At 40.8% G+C, this 21,893-nt stretch overlaps 3 protein-coding genes across 4 annotated transcripts in view; 2 read left to right on the top strand and 1 right to left on the bottom strand.

Annotated features, from left to right (window-relative positions):
• Window positions 1–4,286, bottom strand: part of dnajc17 (DnaJ (Hsp40) homolog, subfamily C, member 17) — a 31,227-nt gene extending 26,941 nt beyond the window's left edge. For both annotated transcript variants that reach the window (XM_029461451.1, XM_029461448.1), the window contains exon 1: window positions 4,065–4,286. In XM_029461451.1, coding sequence (XP_029317311.1) covers window positions 4,065–4,145 — 81 coding nt within the window. In that variant the 5' untranslated portion in view covers window positions 4,146–4,286. The remainder of the gene's footprint in view (window positions 1–4,064) is intronic.
• Window positions 4,287–8,224: 3,938 nt separating this feature from the next.
• Window positions 8,225–14,355, top strand: inf2 (inverted formin 2). Its single transcript, XM_029460106.1, has 5 exons — window positions 8,225–8,457; window positions 11,447–11,848; window positions 12,396–12,511; window positions 12,704–12,863; window positions 14,318–14,355. Exons 2-5 carry the CDS (start codon window positions 11,452–11,454, stop codon window positions 14,353–14,355), a joined length of 711 nt encoding a protein of 236 aa, XP_029315966.1. The 5' UTR covers window positions 8,225–8,457; window positions 11,447–11,451.
• Window positions 14,198–21,784, top strand: LOC115027069 (inverted formin-2). The gene is made up of 18 exons (XM_029460103.1): window positions 14,198–14,351; window positions 14,555–14,696; window positions 14,858–14,990; window positions 15,241–15,816; window positions 16,511–16,656; window positions 16,772–16,833; window positions 16,925–17,027; window positions 17,152–17,237; window positions 17,362–17,462; window positions 17,565–17,635; window positions 17,721–17,828; window positions 17,933–18,003; window positions 18,094–18,214; window positions 18,307–18,471; window positions 18,679–18,781; window positions 18,918–19,070; window positions 19,388–20,216; window positions 21,276–21,784. The coding sequence occupies exons 2-17, from the start codon at window positions 14,607–14,609 to the stop codon at window positions 20,062–20,064; spliced, it is 2,766 nt and encodes a 921-aa protein (XP_029315963.1). The 5' UTR covers window positions 14,198–14,351; window positions 14,555–14,606; the 3' UTR covers window positions 20,065–20,216; window positions 21,276–21,784.
• The last annotated feature ends 109 nt before the right edge of the window (window positions 21,785–21,893 follow it).

Here is a 21,893-nt window from a genome sequence, read left to right on the forward strand (position 1 = left end):
TCCAACCAGCTATTGCTTTCCCTTCATTTGAATAGGATATGAAAATAAATTTGATCTTATCAAATTACTAATAAAATCCATACAACTTGTTTGATCACGGTGCAGTTTAAGTGCAGATTGAAACAAAGAAGTCTGCAAAACATTACCTCACAACAATAGTTTTGACAAAACCAGCACCGTGATGCTTCCTGTGATGCATTACACAGGCGAGGACTTTTCAAAAGGGTAACCAATGTATGCCTAGCACGGTAGAAAGATACATTAGGATTTCTTAAAGAGAGTAGCCGTTTGCAGCTGTGAAAGTAAGCAAAATCACTGCAACGGTCCTTTAAGACCTCATCATTCTGTGTCCTCAGTTCACACTCACTTCTACTTCTCATGTTCGTCATCACCTGCAGCCAGCTGACAAGAAAAACACATCTCGGCTGTAAACATAGCAGATGTTTGACATCGTCAGGACAAAAGTCTGGCCAGCTGAGCTGTTTGACAAGTACAATCTGTCATCATCGATGCTGTTCTGGTGGAGAGCGGCAATGTTGCATGTCATCACTTTTGTCTCACTGAGTTCAGTTAAAGATCTAGTTAACACACATGCTTCTCTACATTTTAGTTAAATATCCTACCTCCTCTCTCCCTCTCCTCCTTTTTTCTTTTCCTTCTCACTCACTCTAGCATCCTCCACAATATCTGGTCTCTACTGCGCCTCCAGTGCTGTTTTGTTAAATAATACATGATTACTCCCATCAATGCCGTAACACGCAAGCCTTAATTGAAGCTGGAAGACCCTGAAGCCCTTTGGTCCTACAAGCTAGAAGCCAAAGCGGGCCAACTTTTGAAGAGGTTAGCACATGTGTGGATAAGAGCTCTCAGATCGAGTGGCATCTTCCTACAGGACTAATGCAGACAATTACTGTCTCAATTATCTTTGTGCAGTTCACCATGACCTTTTAGGATTGGCTCCTGAATCAGTTATGAGTAAGACCGTGTGAAGAGAAAACCATAAGAACTCCTGGATTGAAACCAATTGATGTCCCTTGTGCTTAGAGATGAGCAAAACTCCCATCTCTTGCTATTCAAATTATTCTAGATTATTCTGTCACACGTCCGTTTTCCTTCTGTCATACGCAAGACAAACGGAATTGCAGAAATCTCAACGATTTCTCACGCTTCAATCTGCAGAAGGAAGAACCAAGAAATCAAGGAAAGACTCGGATCGTGCAGCAGCAGGCCAACAGTAGCGTAATGTGCCCGGCGAAAAGCAGTCTCTGCGCGCCTCCCTGATCCCCGTCTTCCACAGTCTTAATTGCATGCCCACATCTTGTCCTCATTACACCCGTCTTTGTTGCCAATTATAGTTGACAAACTGGTCCTAGTGCGGCCTCGGCACAGCCCTGGTAAGGCCTCTAGCCTGTGTGGCTGATTAGCTGCCTGATCTGCCATGGGCCCATCCTCCTTAATTACAACGTTCTGCTATTTACGGGACATTATCAGCTGGAGGAAAATAATACCAGGCACAACAGAGAAAAGTAAGGAAAAAGAGCAAGGACAGAGGCACAGAGGAAAGGAGAGTGAAAAGTAAGAAGAGAACTTGGATGTAATGAAGAGAAACAGTGAGACACTGAATAACTTTTCAAGAGCTCCTGAACATGACCAAAGCTTTACTTTTTATATTATCCTGTGTTAACTTTTAATGGATATAGTAGATGACATTATCATTTTGTGTTATTATTTAACAAAATTCTGTTTCAAGCTCATTGTAATTGAAAACTAACACATTAATTAAGGTTTTTGTTCATCGTGTCTAGATGGTTGTATGATGTAATGTCTGTATAACTGTGGAACACAGATCAAGGCATTGAACATAAATCGCCTGGGCGAGACTGTCTGATGTTGAAAGACCTGAAACAGCCGATGACCCCATGTTGCATCACTGGTGATGTGCCCAGCCGGTGCACCGTAGGACTGCAATAATGATCATCTTAATCTACCTGCCCTGACCAAGCAGACACACAAAGAAGAAACTCATCATTGAGAGCAATGAGTTTACAATGCGCTATTACAGTGTAATGCAATCGCCTGTCCATGGACGCTCTGTCAGTAAGTAAATCATCTAGGCATGTAGTCACAGTACAATACACAGTGTGCATGCACATACATCAGGTACACTACAACTTGAGTAGCTGAATAAGCCACAGGAAATTTTGTGAGGTCTTGGCTGTTGACATTGTCTCACCAAGCAATCTGTGGTAGGTAAAACACACACTTAGGCAATTATTACCCAAGCAAGAGCATAATTTTGTTTAATGGTGGCTAGCCTTAAGCAACAATCTCGCTTAGCACTACAAGGATAAAGCAAACTCCAGTCATCCATATTCATTAAATCGTAGACTCTGACAGGCCAGTGTCCCCAGCATTTATCAACCAGTCAAGCTCAGAAGGTCAACAGCAGTGATAACAGAAAAGAGATGCTAAATAGAACCAGGAGGAGATGCAGAATGCAAATCCCCTACGTCAATGCAATGTTTTACAAGCTGTGGCTAAGCCCACACAAATAGGCTCTGGGATGAGCTTCTTCCACTGTGATAAACAACATGCCTGATAGTGGTGGTGGCACAGCGGGGTAAACAACTGGGATAAGTAGCCCATCTGATGACATCTGTCTGCACACACTTGATTGATTTTTGAGGGGCCCCCCAGACTTAATACGCTACACACACACACACAAACCCTCGCTATCGCTTTCAAACATGAACAGACCTCATAGAACCATCTTTCTGCATTTTGGAGTCTCAATTTTACCCAAGCCACAACCACTAACTTCCTCCAGGATAATCCTCTGGACTTTGAAATCCAATTAAGAAATGAGCTTCTTCCCTCGTCTTGGCCACAATTTTAATTTCCCTTCGGGCTTGTGGATTCTAGATGCTGGAAACTGTGAGGAGAGGTGGTCGTAGGGAAAAGGCAGGATTCAGGACATCATGGTGAATCGCTCTGAGCTGGGAAATTAAATGTAGCAGAGTTGATTCAAAATCCATGAAGGCACAAAATGTAATTTAGGCAAAATTCTGTTCGTAGTGTGCAGAAGTGAGCAAACGCATGCAACATATTACAGCATTGTCCTGACCTCATCAATGTACAGTCTTAGTTTTACATAAAGAATATAAATTGAGTTTGCATACTAAAAACAACTCAATTTCACATCCATACTATTTGGAATTTATTAGAACTGACACAATTAAGTTATTTTTGGTTAGTAGATAGTCAGAAAAATAATAACTGGCAATCATTGTGATAATCAATTAATTTTTTTCATATAATATTTTAAAGAAAAATGACAAACATTACATATTTCTAGCTTCTTCATTGTGATTGTTGCTTTTCTCTGTTTTATATTATTGTAAGTTGGATATCTTTGTGTTCTGGACTATTTGTCATTCAAAAAGAGCAATTTGAGTCTCCTTGGGCTGTGCAGAATTGTGGCTGGCATTTTTCACATAAGTTGACAGTTAATAAACCAACAAATAACAGGCAGATTAATTAATATTTAAAATAAGTTGCACCTCTATGATTTATATCCACCTCATTTAAAAAGGCACCTTATGTCATTCTTGTCTGATACCAAAGACTTAACTGATGCAACGTCGCCACCAAGTGGTCTTTTTGGTGTACCCCACCTTTGCGATTCAGCCATTAGCCGGTGTCAGTGTTTCTTTTTCTACCTGGGGTCTCACTAGACCAAGACTTTCAGTCCCCGCTTTACTTACCTGGCGTTTCTCTTTACTGAAAGAAAGACTCCTTGTGTTATGACACGTGTCTACACAATACAACAATACACACACAGTTCAACAACCTCCCTGGACTAGCAAGCTAATATAGCTTCCTGAAATAAAAATGCCACACACTTACAGTCTCTTCTTTGGCAAATACAAATGCTTTTTAACATTTAAAGTTAGTTAACACTCGGATAAACTGTCTTTCAAAACAACATCATCCAGCCTCTTATGGGCCTTAAGTAATGTATTTTTATCTCGCTAACTAGCTTACCAGCTAGCTCATTTACACACCTCTTTCGTTGTAGCAGTGCTTCCAATATCGAGTAACCCATACAGGTCCATCTGTAGGATTTCTTTGGCCTTTTTGGACATTTTTGTCAACAACGAGCAACAGTACCAACACAGAAAAAGAAGAAATGTAAACGCAACGTTAACGTTTGGCTAATTCAGAGGTTTGTTGTTGTTTCCGTTCCAGGCAGCATGCGTGTGACGTCTTCGACCTTTCAACTAGGATGTGCGCTGCAACCTGGGAAATGTAGTTGTTGTTTTTTGCACATTTCTATCATAGCATTCATGTCGAAAAATAGGTTTTATAAATCTTAATCTTTGTAACTCGTGTTAACCTCTTTGTGTGGGGCTGCTAACAAGTGATACATCAGGCATGATTCACTGCACAGGTAGTTCAACTTCAAATGTATTCCAAGTGTGATATGGTTTTAGAGTATGTTTCATCTCTGCCACTAAAGGTCCAATCAGCATTTTTTTAAGCCATATACATTTGAGCTATATTCATGGCCGTCATACTTAAATAGCTCGATTTATAGATCTGCGTTGTGTTTCTCAACGTGGCATCATGTGGATATTGATTTTTGAGTTATTCATAATTGGGAGTAAAATTGACAGTTAATAGGCCGTCATTATTTTTTCACATAAACCCATGCACAAAAAACCTATTTACCAACTCTCCCTCATATATGTATATTAAAGAGTTGTCTCTTATTTGCTCAGTTAAATGCACTCACTGGTGCATCAGATTGTTGTAATGACTACAGAGTGCTCTCTAGTGGACACATTATGTAACAGCGACATTGTCTCTAAACATGATCTCAAGCTCTTTCCAGTAGCACATTTTATGTATTGCGTAATACATTTATTTATTGCAAATCTGCCAACATAAACACCATTTGTTATATATATGTAGCTGCTGTAGCAACAGCAGCCTGGTGATGGATCAGTCAGGTTCTACAGGAAATAATACATTTGAATAATAGTGTTGTCTGCTTTTATTTGATTAAACATGACAACAACTTGTATCAATTTTAAAACGGAAAACTGTACTGCTCCACTATAGGACCATTTCATTTTAGTTTTTTTTTTTGTAGATATAGTTTGTAAAAGTTATGATTATGGCTTGTCTAGGGTAGTTTCAGCTTTTAGGCCAGTGTGGTGTCCAAACTGGGATCTGTGGACTCTTGAGGGGTCCTTGATAGACAAGGTAAGATGAGGAATTCTGAGTTGAGTATTAATTATAGTATGAAACAATAACAAAATATTAAAGAAACTGATCAGAGCATCTTTCTCCACCACTGCCATAATTACACAGCAGTGATGAACAAACAGCTGGCGAGTGTTGCCATAAAAACAAATCATCAACATCTGGTTTCTTGCATGACAGTCTCAATGTATAGTATTTGTATTCGATTTTATTAAATAACCCTAATAAACCTTCCAAAAGAGAGAGTCTGTGGTTTCGTGATAACCCAGACACTGTTGCAGCATTTCCCACAGGCAGTGGGATCCATAGTGATGCAGAATCAGGAACATGTCCTGACGTGTCTTAGATCAAATCTCAACGATCAAAGGTTAAGGCAAAGTTACATGGTATTTGCAAACTGTTACTGCAGGGTATTTAAAAAGTATTTCCGCACCTCAGGATGTTCATCCTGAAGAGCTGTGCTACAGCTTTCTATGAGTTTATATTCTGCCAATTGTGTTGTTTGTTCCAGTATACCATGGACAAACACAAAACTAAATCCTCACTGACACACCCTTATAAAGGTCAATATGTTTAACAGCAGGACTAGTAGTTTAAGAGTCATCTGTATTCCAACTGGATGTTGTAATCCTGTTTAACCAGCTCAGCAAGAGACATGTGGACTTTGATGAGTGGAATGATATTTGTTTAATAACTTTTGTTTCACCGATTAAACAAAGCAGTCTCATGTGTCTCATGCTATCCTGCATATTCTTTGGTGGTATAACTTCAGTATCGTTGGGTTTGAAGCCCAAAGGGCGCTGTGATTGTCTTTCAATTGAATCCAGTAAACTTCTAGTTGATCAAGATACTTATTTATTTAAAGTGATGATGACAGCATTTCAAAAAATACCCTCAGCCGAGGACACTTTCACACACCAAGTCCACAGTCCGAATCAATAAAGAGCCAGTTAGCTGTCTGTTGGTAAAAGTGAAAGTGGTACAAAAACATCATAAACATTTTGCTATATTCTCTACAGAAGGGTGTCGTCGTCCCTCATTGGTCCATGTTGGCGAGGTTATGCCCCTTGGTGGGCCGTCTTGTTGTGGCGAGATGGAGGTAGACCTGAAACTCTTTGAAGAGAACCTACAATGCTTCACATTCATAACTAATATAGTGCTCATTATACATTTGTGTAGAAATACATGTTGTGCAATAATACATTTTGATTGAGGTGGACGAGTACATGTGATAATCATTAAGTGTGACACAATACAATCAGGAGTTTATTTACTTCACAGTATGCATGCTACTGATTTCTCAGTTGTCTACCCTTTCCTCTGGATAACCAAAATATTCTGTGGTGATGACACTTTGGCTCAGGGGATTTAAAGCAATACAATTATTGTATAGCTACCTTTCTCTGATGCAGATTAACTCTAGCATGCTAAATAACCTCAAGTCACAGGGGGAATTACAAACAGTAGATCTACTACAGTACTTAAAATTCTCACCAACACATCCAGATCCAACCAACTAAAAACAACTCTGAATGTTGTATTCTTTTAGTGTTTTAGTCAAAGGTAATTAAGAAATGACTGCAATATTATCTGTTACAAATTGGCTTATACTCTTTCATCCCCTTCTATCAATAAAGGAGTGGATCAAAATGTGCTTTTTGGGAGATTTTATATTTCTACCCTGAAGCCATGACAACAATCAGGTAGGAAATATGTGTCCTATGTCTGGGCGTCTCCAGATTATGTCTGAATCCTGGATTCTGATTTAAATCATTCAACTAGCCTACAATACCTCAAGAGTAGGTTATAATAGATTGGACTCTGGACATCTTGTACTGTCATTTGGAGAATCAGAGAACCCAAGTTAATTTCCCTCCAGCAGCGACTGTCCGCCTGAGGTCAGACCCCGTTGGTGGGATGGGGAGTGGGGAGGGAGGGCCCCCACCTACTGGCTGCATTCTGCATCACAAACAGTTTCACCCAAACAACGGCAGCCACATTAAGACCGGAAATCAGGCAATTTTGCCTTCAAAACAAAACAGTGACATAAACCCCCTGGAGTGTGAATATGCAATTAAAAATATACGTTATTCCTCCAGCAGTTATTTTCAGTTTGATTATGTTGCTACGTTATGTTATGTTATGTTATGTTATGTTATGTTATGTTATGTTATGTTATGTTATGTTATGTTATGTTATGTTATGTTATGTTATGTTATGTTATGTTATGTTGCTATGTTGCTATTAGATGTCAACGCCTCCGTTAACGTTACATAGCAGTTGCAGTGTAACTGATATCAGTTAGTTTTTTTTTGACTAAGTGGAAAGGCACAATTTATGTAATATCCAAACTTTGGTTGGAGCATTTTCAGTAGGTACTTCATTTATAATCGTTTACGTGTACGTAATTTGAGATGTTAAATAAGTGTTTTGGGGTGAGTAGACTACTGCTTAGTTAGCCATACTAACGGTAGTTGTTGGAGGCTAATTTGTTTCTAATTCTGTCGCTTTAGTTGGGCTTATTTCGGTGTTATGTGGCAAAAATACATTATTTAGTAGACTCTAGATTTATGTTTATTTGGTTAATTACAATGTTGAACTTGCTCCTATAGTATATGTTGTGCTTTTCCGGGTGACACGTTGTATTATGTATTCATGCACAATGTAACCAAGTGACAGTTAGCTAGCTAGTTCAATCCAGTTTCTGAAAAAACAAAGTAAAAAGTTGCTATAACTAATAATTGCAATACATTTGGAGACTTTTATTGTAACCATACTCTTTGCAGTTTGCTGTGTTCAGCTGTAGGCTATTAACAGTTTTCTTGGAGTATAGTATTCAATTGTGTCTTAACGGTTTGCATTCAGCCTACCCGTGCCGCAGCCGTTCTACGCAAGTTTTATTCTGAAAGTTTTGACCGGATGTCAAAGCTGAGTAATGTTGCTGTTTTGACACTGTCAGTCTCTCACAAGTGAATGAAAGCTCAGGGGCTGTAACGATAAGAAAACGGTACCATCTGCATACCACACTGGGTTTGATCTGCCACACAGTTCCGCAATTTTCAGGGCTCCATGTTTCATTTTTTGGCAGAGTAAAAGGTTGTCTGGATGACTGCAAAGCGCTCCCCCATCTGAAACACACCAGAGGACGCAGTGTCTTCAAGTGTCTTCATATTTATGGAATAAAACCAGGTAAGGTGTCATAGTCAGTTTATAGGTGATCTATAACGACGCAACAGGGCATTAAGATGTGACATGTGTAGTATCGAAAGTAATAATAAGCGTTGTGATTTTGTTTTCTGGTGTGTTTTACTCCCCACTGTAAGGTGATTTGTCCCGTTATGCCCCGTGGTATGTGGGGGAAATCGCAGCGCAAAGTAATGATGTTGCATGTTAATGTCGCTATTTAAGGTCTGTTTGTTTATCATAATGGACTGCTGAATAATGCCGATTGGCAAACTGGCAATTGTTTTCTGGTGTGTCACAGTCTTGTCGATCCATCCCGGAGGTGGTAATCGACTGTTCCCTCTAAACCTCCTTGCCTCGGACAGAATATAGAGGAAGACGGCGGTGAGGGAAAAAAGCAATGTTGCCAAAAACCCACTTGAACTGAGGTTTTCAGTTTTAGGGTGGTGTGGTTGCCCATATGCGCTGACACTGTCAATGTTTTGCCAATGTGCAGATGTTGATGAAATCAATCTGACAAATGCTGAAGGAATCTGCAGAAACTCTGGGAATGCAGGAAACTACAACTAAAAGATACATTTAAACTTCAAAATGTGTTTGTAGACTTTGCAGGCATTTCGGTCACTCCCTTAAATAGCAGAGAGTGGAATAGAGGAGGTCTGAAATTCAGTTAAATGGCTACCAGATGTTCTATGTTGTTATAATCACTATGCCAATACTGTTTATAGACTGTAGACGCTTGAATAATTGTGTATAAGAAAGCAATGTTCCAAGCAATATGTTGTACCATGAATTCCACCATCATCATTCCGTGCTCAAAAGGTAAAATCTAAATGTTGTAATATGCATCCTCTTCCTTCATCTCTCAGCTATGTATATTTCAGTGGAAGGAAGACTTAATGTGTAAACTGGTCCATGATATTTAACTAATCCCCCCTTAAATATATTAGATTATTCGCTCATTTATTATTGCTGATTTGCACAGAACATTTGTAGAAAGAAATTAATTATGCAAGCAATATTTGCATCTGTCTCAGAGGAAATGAATCAGTGGATATGTTTTTCAGAAGTGTTATTGCTGTACAGTAGAAGTGGGCTGCTGTGCGTGGGCGCTTTAACCAGAGGACAGATGAGTAGGTTTGTCCTGTGTGCAGTGAATCAGCCAGCTATTAGTGCTGCATGTGGGAGATCTGGCAGACAAGGTCAGCAAATGAAAGTTGTTTATATTTTAAGAATGCACAAACGAATATGTGAATGCTTCTTTCCATGACGGGCAACCCAGATGTTTCAACAAAATATCCTTCTCCTTCAGATCAAATCATCATCCTTAGAGATGAAACGGAAATGTCTAAATTTCAAAAGAGGAACATGAGCTGTCACACCCCCACATGTTTATCTCGAGCCATGTTTCCTGTTGTGGGAAATTCCTTTCCTTCCTTTCGAAAAGTTCCAGAGCCATACTGGGGAGTTCATACACGCACCCTCTCAATTACAGTTTCTTAGTCACACTTCTTTCTTTGCAGGACGTGAATCCATTTCACAAAATTCTCAGTAGCTTCATAAGTGTTTGTGACTTTTGCCAGAATTCTCCAGATTGCAAGCATCAACTTGCAACTTTTGTTTTTTACTAAAACTGCGCTTGAACGCCCACTTGTAACAAATCAGAAAGTGTTGAACTGGTTTACTGGGCATTACCCTTATTAGCTTGAAAGGGAGCAGGGAGCCGTCCGTCCATTTTGTGGCTAATGAACAGAGGCTCTTTGAGTATTGAGAAGGCCTGTTGTTAAACACCATTGTCCGCCTGCTTGCTGCCACGGTAACACTCACACTGGCAGCAGGACTAAAATGCTGCAGTCAGAAAGCTGACAAATGCCTTGCCAGAATATGTGAGGGAAAAAAAGCCTCATTGTACCTTGCCGACTGAATCCAATTTGTCTGATTTTTCACGAGTCATTACTTCTCTGAATTACCTTCTGAAAAGAGAGAAAATCAAAATGAGATGTTTTACTGTGTTTAGTCTACTGAGCTTTTAACACGTAGAACCAAAATGAAGCAGAAAACTAAAGCAACACCCCTGAGTAGGGCCTTAAATTGTCGAGATGGTAAAATAAAGGTCTTGTAAAAGCTATAATTCCTTCCAGGCTGGCTCAGAGAACAGAGCATTGTGTTTGTTCATACTCATCACTCAATGCCTCTTCTGTATAGCTGATGTTTGCCAAGTGTGAAACAACAGGAGACAGAAGAAACACTCACACTTGTTCTTTTATTCTTGCCCACCTAATATCACAACTCCAACACAGAGATAAAGTATTTTTAGACTTTTGGAGAAAGCTTTACCCTTTTTTGGCCTGAAACCTTATTCCGGTGATGGTATTGGAGTGTGGGAACGTGTTTATTCTAGTAGCATGCATTGCACTGGATAGTTTTTAGAAGCTTGGGGGTGAGACGTGTTGGTAAAAAAGGAGTCTGTGCTCTGATGTTATGCCAGAAAAGGGCACTTGTGGGATCAAAGTGTGCATTCGTGTCCATGGCCATATGTTGATATGATGTTTGTGAAATGTTTCTCCTGCACAATTGTGTGCCTTGTTTTCCAATGTTTATATCCCAGTAATGAGCTTGAAAATTCATTTATTTATATTGTAAATTGCGATACACACCGTCCAGACAACGTTGAGCCGGGCTCTTTGGAGCAGGATTAAATTGGAATGTTTGGCAGAGCCTCTGGTGACTGGACTGCTGACATTTCTTTTACTCATCCATAAAAATGCAGAGCTATCGTTTCCTATTCTGCTTTCCTTTCTGATAAGGCCTTGTTTTGGCCTGCTTCCTCTTGTCTGGATAGCAACGACGACGCAGCATACTGGACAGAATCATTGGATATTGGTGCAAACAGATGCCATCTGCAGTTTTTTTCTGAAAAATAATAGCTGAAAATCGTCTCTTGTCATTGGCACATATTAAAAAAACTGTGAACATTCCCTTCTGTCCTCTACAGCCATCATGTCGGGGAAGTCAGATGGGAAAATGAAGTGGGCGGCAGTCAGGGGTCGCCTGGGCTCCTCGCAGGACTCAGATACCCAGCAGGAGGCCAACTTGGAGAGTGCTGACCCAGAGCTGTGCATCAGACTGCTGCAAGTTCCTACTGTGGTCAACTACTCGGGGCTGAGGCGTCGCCTGGAGGGCAGCGACCAGACATGGATGGTCCAGTTCTTGGAGCTGAGCGGGTTGGATCTCCTCTTGGAGGCCCTGGACCGGCTCTCGGGGCGGGGATGCTCTCGCATCGCCGATGCCCTTCTGCAGCTCACCTGTGTCAGCTGTGTCCGGGCAGTCATGAACTCCTCTGCAGGGATCCACTTCATTATAGACAACGACGGATACATTCGGAAGCTCTCCCAAGGTGGACCACACCCTTCATTTTATGGAAATAATCATCACATCCGCTGCACTCACTTCTCCATACAGTCTTCATATGATTATGTCTCAGAGTAACCTCACACATGATGCTTTGGTCCAAATATTTAAACCGAAAGAAAGCCATGTTTAAGGACCTAAATTCATTTTCTTTATATTACGCAACATTTGTAATATTTTATAACTCTCTATGACTCAATGTGCTGAGCCAAATTTCCCAGCCATGTACTCAGCTTTATAGACAGAGATGAGTCATTAAGAGTTGCTTCAGGACATCTCTAAAAATGTAATATCACAGTGGGTCGTGAATATGGATTTCCCCGCCTTCAGACATACACAAACACGTGTTTATCTACAGTACAACACAACATCCTCAGAGGGCAAAGTTCAAGTTGCCTAGAAGTCTGTAAAACAAAGCATCCTGCTTGGGTCCACACACACGGGGGGGGGAAGAGAAGGGACAGAGGCTTAAGCTTTAAGAGAAACTGATGGACTCCACTTGTATTAATGTGTGTAATCATGATGCTCCGCAGCTTTGGACACTTCCAACACCATGGTGAAGAAGCAGGTGTTTGAGCTACTTGCTGCCCTCAGCGTGTTCTCTGCAGACGGTCATCGCCTAGCACTGGACGCCCTGGACCACTACAAGGCAAGTAGATGAACATGAGAAATCCATATTTGTTAAGTTAACTTGTTACCTCACATGATGCTATATCATCACTCTGACCAATACATACCTTAATACTGCCCTCTAGTGGTGGGTTGCATGCACAAGCTTTATAATCCTGTGGATTCAGTGTTCCTCAATGAAGTTGATGACTGACTTTGATTTCCCATTCAGGGCGTGAAGACGCAGCAGTATCGCTTCAGTGTAGTCATGAACGAGTTGCAGGCCACCGATAACGTCCCTTACATGGTTACACTCCTCAGTGTCATCAACGCCCTCATCTTCGGGACAGATGACCTCAGGCAGAGAGATAAGATGAGAAAGCAGTTTATCGGTAGGTTCTCCATTAAGCTGCTATTTAAACTAAGACACCCCAGTGTTTTTTTGGGCTATTTTTCTTGTCTTGGAAAGAATGTCTTCAAAATGCACTACACTTTGTAGATTTCTCCTAATTTCACCAAATGTTAGCATTAGATGAAGCCTCATTTGCATATTTAAACATAACATTTCAGAAAAGTTGTAATACAAAAAATGATTTTCTTAATGTAAGTAATCAACTGTTGGAATGTCATGGTGATATCTATTAGTTACATTTTGTTACCCTATAGTGGCTTGCAAAGCTTTACAATACATGCTGTATCTTTAAAGGACTTCACTTTCTCTACTGGAAACTTTCCAGTTTCATTCATATCTATATTCTGAAGGCTTTTACACATGAGTTTGTTCATAAATCATTCAGAGCTGCATTTATATAACATTTCATTCTAAAGACCAATATGGATTTCGTATTTTCTGATTTATGGAATGATACAAAAAGATATCCAAAATTCCCTCTTTAAAAAACCTTCGACTTTAATATGTCAACAAAATGAACGTGGCTTTATCCAATGTTCAGATTTTATGTTCCGGAAATACTTAATAAGAGAATGGTTCATTTGCGTATTTATATATATAACATTTCAGAAAAATGTTACTATAAAAAAATGATTGTCTTTATTTAATTGTAATCAAGTTTCATGGTGATATCTATTCGTTTAAAAAAAAAAAGTCGCCCTATTCACCAGTCCCCTTAACAATTAATCTAGACATGAGTGAGGTCACACTGTGGTAAACTGCAACAGTGTCTCCCCTCGGTGCAGAAAATGAATGCAGATGGGAAAGGGGGCCATCAGCAGGATCTCTATTACAAATATCTCTGTCACTGGGTCTGTCTAAGAATAGGTCTAACGTCCTCATTCTCACTTTGACAAAACGCCTGAGAACCAAGCAAACCTCACGTGTATAAATCATTTTGTATTCATGCATTTTAAAGCAATAATAGTGACAATCAAAAGTCTCAGTTTAAAGAAAATCATCACTCATACATTGATTAAATCCCACTGGCCTAATGGGATATTTGATGATATCTTCTGAATGAGGATATCTATCCATCCATCTGTTTTCTACAGTGGCCTGTGGAGTCTATTCCCAGAATATACTGGACAAAAACAGTACTAAGACTTTTCTTAAGAGGCGTCAGTGTTGAACACGCCGTTACCAAGCTTCCTAAACAAATACTTCCTATTTGCAGCTATATAATCCCTTCTACATTCAATAAAATGCCATCCACCATCTTGGACCAATCAGCTATTTGTGTGGCCACACCTCTTGTGTGATTGCTCACCTGTGACTTACCTACCAATCCCCCCCAAAGCCAACATTTGTTAAGAGATGTGCGACACATTCTGCAGACAAACTGCTGATTGAGTGTTGTGATACTCAGGGCTGTGTCTTATTGTTGTGTTGCAGGACTGCAGTTACTTGATATTCTGCCGAAGTTAAGGTGAGCCTTCCTTCTTTCAGTCACTCTCTTTAATGCAGATTTTATGCATCAAGCTTTAGAGGTCATTTTAAAGCCCACAGTCATTGAGAGTAAAATGTTGCTTTTAGACCAAATGTTGCACTTTCTGTCCATTAGTGACCGTAATTACAGCCCCTGGTCGTTGCTTTAAAAAACAGTGATCTGTATGTGTGTGTGGTGTGCAGGGAGCAGGAAGATGAAGACTTGATTATTCAATGTGAGGCTTTTGAAGAGGCAATGGCTGAAGACGAGGAGGAGCTGCTGCGGCTCTATGGGGGCATTGACATGAGTGATCACCTGGAGGTGTTCACTACTCTCTTTAACAAGGTGAGAGCCGACTAGCTTTCCGACTGCCACTGAGGCAGTTTTAACATTTGTTTTATTAAACGCATTAAGTTTTTGTGGCGCTGGCACGCATTATCAGACTTCAGTATGTAACCATGACAAGCCCTCATGATTTGTTCATATGCATGTGCTCATGTGTGCAGGTGAGCAGCTTTCCAGCCTCCCTCCAGCTGCTGTCCATCCTGCAGACGTTGTTGGTGCTGGGGCCGGGCCGCTCGGATATCTGGCTGGCTCTGGAGGCCATCATTAACAGAGCCATACTGCTAGCCCAGGACTGTGAGTCAGCACTGAAGCAGCATTACATCCACTTCAGGTCAACTCTCTGGAGAGGCTAATGGCTAGCTAATGGCCTTCCTCAGTGATTCATGTGTGAATGGGAGTGATGAAGGATCGTAGCAAGGAAATGGAGGCAGCTGTTGACAGAACGGCTGAAAGCTTTTGTTTTATTGAGCGGTAGTTTCAAATTGGGTTAATCTGTCTCGTTGTGTGTGTGTGTGTGTGTGTGTGTTTTGGATTTGTGCTCCAGCTCAGATGGAGTCCTGTGAGAAGATCATGCAGCGGCTGATGTTCTCCAAAGGCAAGAGCTGTGGAGGTCATCATGAAATGGACGGGCGGCTTGTGAAAGCGGATAAGGCCGTGCAGACGAACCTGGATCATCATCAGGATGAAGAGAAGTCAGACAAAAGCATACAATCCTCTCAGAAACCACTGTGTGCCCCACCTCCTCCTCCACCTCCTCCGCCTCTACCCCCTGGTATGACAGGGGCCATGCTCCAACCTTCTAACCAGTGCCCACCACCACCACCACCACCACCACCACCTCCTCCTCCTCCTCCTCCACTACCTGGAGGGTTTGGCGGACCCCCACCTCCTCCGCCCTTGCCTGGAATTCCACCACCACCGCCCGGTGGTCCAGGCATGCCTCCTCCGCCACCACCACTACCAGGGATGGGTGGCGGACCACCGCCACCTCCTCCTCCCCCAGGCATGATGGTGGCTCAGAGCAGCCAGGCCCTGGGGTGTGCTGCACCCACAAAAGCAAACCGATGCCCCACCCTGAGGATGAAAAAGCTCAACTGGCAGAAACTCCGCTCTGTTACCGGTGAGTGGATCAAACATTCAAATGATTTGAAGTGCAATCTGTCATTGAAGTTATGAAGGCTCAAAGTCTGACTTTCAGGTGTCATGTCAACTTTTATCACTTTATTTAGAAAGTTTTGCCTCAATCTGTCAAACTATGCTTCACCCCTTCAGGCCGTTTTATTTATTTTTAAACAGCATTATGGGAAATGTGAGCGACGATACTGGCATAAGTCATCTGTGTAGAGAATAGTTGATGGGGTTTGAACATTGATATGAACAGAATGGAGCTGTAACGATTAGTCGATCGACAGAAAAATAAGTATTTTGATAAAGGATTTATTGTTAAAGTAATTTTTAATGCACAAATTACAGAAAATGCTGTTTTTCAGCCTCTCAAATATGGAGAGTTCCTGCTTTTTTTATATATTAAGCTAAATATATATTTTTGGACTGACAAAACAAGACATTTAAAGACATCACTCTCGACTCTGAGATGGACTTTTTTTTTTTACTATTTTCTCACATTTTATAGGCCAAACGATGAATCTAGCCCTAGAACAGAACCATTATTCTAAATGTGGGTGTTGCAGAGGATTACCCTGAGCTTTGAGAGAGGGAACATCACTGTCTGAGTTTCAGCCATGGTAGGATGTTAATACAAAATGGAGCCACATGAGCTAATGACAGGCTCTTCTCATCCTGCACACACACAGATGGTCACTCCATGTGGGCCTCGGTTCAGAAAGAACCTCTTTCTCTGGAGCCGGACTACAGCAGTATCGAGCAGCTGTTCTGTTTCCCGGTGAACGAGGCCAAAGACAAGGGGGCAGCTGCTCCTGTCAAGAAGGAGCCTAAAGAGGTGTGCTTGGTCAACACTCGACGCGGCTCCTCAGAGCTGTTGCAGACCAAACGCACCTGATTATCAAAGCTGAATAATCAATACGCATCTTTTAAACCTTTTTTTTTCCTAATAGATTACATTCATTGATCCAAAGAAAAACTTGAATTTGAACATATTCCTAAAGCAATTCAAATGGTAAGATGTCGCACATTGTGTGGATGTTTAAAAATGTTTTATATATCCTGGTCCATTTTCCAGCTCAATATTTGTCATTTTCTCTGTCCAGCAAAAATGAGGACTTTGTGGCCATGATTCAGAATGGTGACCGAACTAGGTTTGATGTAGAAGTGCTAAAACAGCTTCTCAAGCTCCTGCCAGAAGGGCATGAGGTTTGTACTCCTTTTAACAATTTCCCATCCTTACCTGGAGACTTGTTTGCACATGCATCTGCCAAGAATGACACGCTTTTTAATATGCCAAATGTCTGAGTCACTGTCTTGTTCTTTCACGTAGATTGAAAATTTGAAGTCCTTCCAAGGAGAAAAGGAAAAGTTGGCAAATGTCGACCGCTTCTACACCTCCCTTCTCACTCTGCCATGGTAACTTTCTTTTACTAAAGTTCTGTTTCTCACTGTTAATACGTGCGCGCTTGATTTTCTCATACTTGGCTCCTTTTTTTTTTTTTTTTTTATTATTGCTTTGCTTTCTGGCTCGTTTCCCCAGTTATCAGTTGAGGATTGAGTGCATGTTGTTGTGTGAGGAGACTTCATCAGTGTTGGATATGCACAAACCTAAAGTCAAGCTGGTGGCCGAGGCCTGCCAGTGTAAGTAAATAGCCTTCAGCTACAACACTCATGCAGTTGTCATTCCATCTCTAGATATATCTTTCATATAATCAAATTAACACCCTGTAACAAATCTCTCAGCTCTCAGAACGAGCACGCTTATTCCCAGCTTCTGCAGGCTCATCCTTGACGTTGGAAATTTTCTCAACTATGTAAGAACCTAATCTTTTATGTACATTTAATTTTAAACAGACGTTTAGACGGAGCTGGCATTTTTAATCATCGCTCTACTTTCAGGGAAGTCACACGGGGAACGCTGAGGGGTTCAAGATCAGCTCTCTGCTCAAGCTTACAGAGACCAAGGCCAACAAGAGCCGCATTACGCTGCTTCATCACATCCTGGAGGTACACAAAGTGGCTCACAGCTGCCATAACTTTTAATTTTTCGCTGTTATGATCCTGTTTAATTTCCCACTTCATGGCTTTTTTTTTTTTTTTTTTTTGCAAAGGAAGCAGAGGCGACCCACCCGGAGCTGTTGGCGCTGCCAGATGATATAGAGATCTGTGAAAAAGCAGCAGGGTATGGAAACCTTTCACTTCTACTTTAGCGCATGTTTTTCCTTTTTTGTTTTTTATTTGTTTCTTAGTGGATTTTACACTTTGCCCTCAGAGTTAATCTGGACTCTATCCAGTCAGAAGCCAGTGCCTTACTGAAACGACTGAACGAGACTGCCAAGAAGGTCTCCAACTCTGTCGACGAGTTGAAGGAGCAATACGGAAAAGTTCTTGACGTAAGATCATAGCTTTTTGCCTAAAAATGCGGCCAAATATAATAACTTTTGGAAGCTGTATCCAACTCCCTCAATGTCCTTTTTTGCTGCAGGAAAGTCTAGAGGCATGTCAGGCTTTAAATGAAAAGTTCACTGTGGTGGAGAAGAAGAAGAGTGAGCTGGCTGTCTACTTGTGCGAAGATGCCAATCAGCTGTCTCTTGAGGAACTCTTCGGAACCATCAAGACTTTCCGGGGACTTTTCATAAAGGCAGTGAAGGTCGGGGAGATGTTGGTCATTATGACTGACCCTATGATCATACATTTGTCGTCTTTTTATACACTGTATGTTTTCATTGTGTATTTTTTTTTTTAAACCACTACATGGTTAAGCCTTCCTCTTGGGATGAAATTAAACAAAGACAAATTGCTACGTACATTTTTGTACTTGGCAGTGAGTGACACATCCTTACTGTCATGATAACAGGAAAACAAATCCAGAAGAGAGCAAGCAGCCAAGGCTGAGAAGAGGAAGAAGCAGCTGGCAGAGGAGGAGTCCAAGAGACAGAAGGGAGAGAATGGAAAAATCAGTGAGTTGTGAAAAGCCCTCCTTTCATTCATATAACATTTAAAAAAAATAAAATAAAAAAAAACACCTTACTCCCAATTTAAGTTGTAATTTGTAGAGCATGTTTTTAAAAGTCCTCTTTTTACATCTGTTACCAGTCAAGAAAGGCATTGTACCACAGGACGACGGCTGCATCATCGACCACCTCCTGGCGGATATCAGGAAAGGTTTCAGCCTAAGAAAGACCAGGCCAAGGTGCGATTCGGAAAGCCTCCCTTCTAGTGAAATTCGTAGGGATACCTGCCCGTCTGGTAAGGACAAGAGACTGTGGCCTCAATCCGCAGTTCCTAGCTCCGCTCCTGAGCCACTGAACTGCGAGCCACAACACAGCCTTGCTGCTTTTATCCCGGCTATTTTATCAGCGCTTACTGCCACCTTGCTAAGCTAGCTCCATCGCTAAGTTGCTTTGTCATTTGAGCATTTTATCTTTTCATGCAGCTTTTTGCTCACTGTAAAATATCACCCAATTTCAAAGATAATAATAATAATAATAATAATGGTCTTTAATGTGTATACCTTCTCCATCAATACTACCTACTTCTCCCTCCTCCTCCCCTCCCCCCTGCAGGATCAAGTGTGAAATCTGTCGAAGAAAAAGCCGTAGAAAAAGCCGCCATCTCCACTCCCACCAAACCTCAGTCAGAGGGTCCCCACGCCAGCACAGGCGGAGTGAACGGCCTCATCAGCCCATCAGAAGAGACTCTGCCAGCAGCTCAGCGCGCAGTTCAAGACAGACCAGCTGCACCTCTCAAGGCACTCCCAGGAGAACCCACCATGATGATGCAGCAGGCACCCCTGGAAAGACCTGCGTCGCCGCAGGAGGGGCAACATCCACAGAAACCTTTATTTTCACTAGACACTACTCAGTCCCGGATTGAAGCAGAACATCAACCATGTCTCCCCACAAATGGTTTTTCCCTTGATTCATCCGAGACCAGCGTCCTCAGCCCGTCTTCCCTCTCCGATTCTGACCTGCTAGAAGCTCTGCTGGATTGCACGTCCAGCCTGGCCTCTGAGAAGCTGATGCCCGAGGAGCCAGTGGACATTAGCGTAAATGTTCAAATAGAGAAAAGTCCTTCACCTAATGCAGACAATGTGACTCAGAGTAGTAAACGCAATACAGTGGGAGATGAGAAAGGTGAAACTAGTGACAAAATAATATTTTTAGCAGAGACCGTAGGATGTGAAAAGGGTCCAGAAGAGCCGAAATGCATTGGGAAAACAGTCCGTGACCACACGCAGTGAGGGCATCGAGGGCTTCGATGTCCCAGATGGACTGGAATCACGAGATCTGCCATCAGTGTCTGACGCAGTGTCTGAAGCAGTGCCTCCAACACTTAAGACCGAACCAAAGAAAAAGAAGAGCCTCTTTAAACGAAACAAAAACAGTAATCCAGGTAACTTCCCCATTCACTTGGATAAAGAGCATGTTTGGAACGATTATCGCTTGAGTCTTAAAGGGAAATCCTTATTTGTTGTTTTTATTGCTTTTAACATTTTATATTTTATGCATGAGCTATTTTAGTGTATATTCCTAAGTATTTTTGCATGACAACATGCATTTTATTAAAGAGTATGGATGCAGTGTGCAGCACTTGATTTTCAGATTTTAATATTGAATGGATTTGTTTGAATGCTTTTGTTTTCCGTTCTGAAACACAAGGTAACAGTGGGAAAGGACACACTATACATAAAAAAGACTGCGTGTTACAGTGAGGTAGGTCAAATCGATGGGATGGCAAGCTGTAAGCGTGAACATCATTCTAATGAACTCAATCACCGTCGAAGCTTTGTCCCAAATAACACGTCATTTGTTGGTCTAACTGGAATCTGGATTTCATTTTTCTCTGTTGTCCAGCTTTTAACACTCGCTCTCTTTAACACTTTTTTTTTTTTTTTTTAGAATTTAGTTATCAGGCCAAAATCTTGTGGTGTGTCTGCAGAGATTCTAACGTCCATCATACCTGGGGAAAATTAACACAAAGTACTTTTTATTTTTTTTAGTGTACAGCAATCTATCTTCTTTATTTAATGGTTAAGAAATCTAACAATGTTCTGATCTCAAACAGCCTTGCGGTTTGTGACGTCATCGTGAACTGAGTTATTTCATCAAAGCTGCCACTTTTTTGTCTATCCTTCCATATTTTCTTGTCCATTCCTCAAATCTGCAACTGGGATTGTTCGACCTAACGCAGTCTCGTGTGCTTCCTGTAAACTGTGCTTTGTTCATTTGCCTTTGGTGATAGTTGCTGTGTGTGTAAATGCATTAAAAGTGTTTTTTTACCACCAAAAAAAGCAGATTTAGTCATGCTTGCATAAATATATTTCTTTACCAGGTGTATTTTAAAGCAATAGCTTTATCCCCATGTAAATATAATTATTTAAAGGGTATTCAATTATTTTATTTTCGATACATTTTTGATTCCATCTATTAATTTTAGTCTTTGTTTCCATAGGTCACTCCAGAAAAAGAAAATCAAGAGGAAAAAGAAAATGTTAATTTCACACAGCTGTATAATTAAATTTGTGAGACTACATGAGCATCGTCTCCTTCAAGAGGATACAGAAATCTTTTTGCAATGATTTATTCTCGAAGAGTAATCTCATGTTAAGGCTGGGATCTTCCCAGCATGGATGTCCACGTGTCTCTTTATGTAAATTAGTTGTTTTGTGTATACAAGTGGTTTGAGAACTATTCAAAAAAAGTTGCTTTATATGTTTTGTATAATTGTTGTAATATGCAGTGAATGTGTTTTTGCAATATGCTATATTACCTTTCAGCACCTAAAGAAAGATGCAATGTTGTTGGTGCAAGATATTTAATTTAACTTATCAAAACAGAACTGCTTGAATGTCTTAATTTCTTTATATTATCCAGATCTCTAAAATGAACGTATAAGGACAGAATATAATGGATTGTACATTTTAATGTTAGATATATTTTAATAAAAGTGAATTTACTGTTCAGCTGTTTGCTTTTAATACACAAAGGGTGCAAACTTAATAATTTAGAAATCCATATCATGCTGGCGTCATACAATAAATGTTATAATGGGGTTTAAATAGGTGAATCC

The sequence above is a fragment of the Cottoperca gobio genome, chromosome 22 (assembly GCF_900634415.1).
Source record: "Cottoperca gobio chromosome 22, fCotGob3.1, whole genome shotgun sequence".
NCBI lineage: Eukaryota > Metazoa > Chordata > Actinopteri > Perciformes > Bovichtidae > Cottoperca > Cottoperca gobio.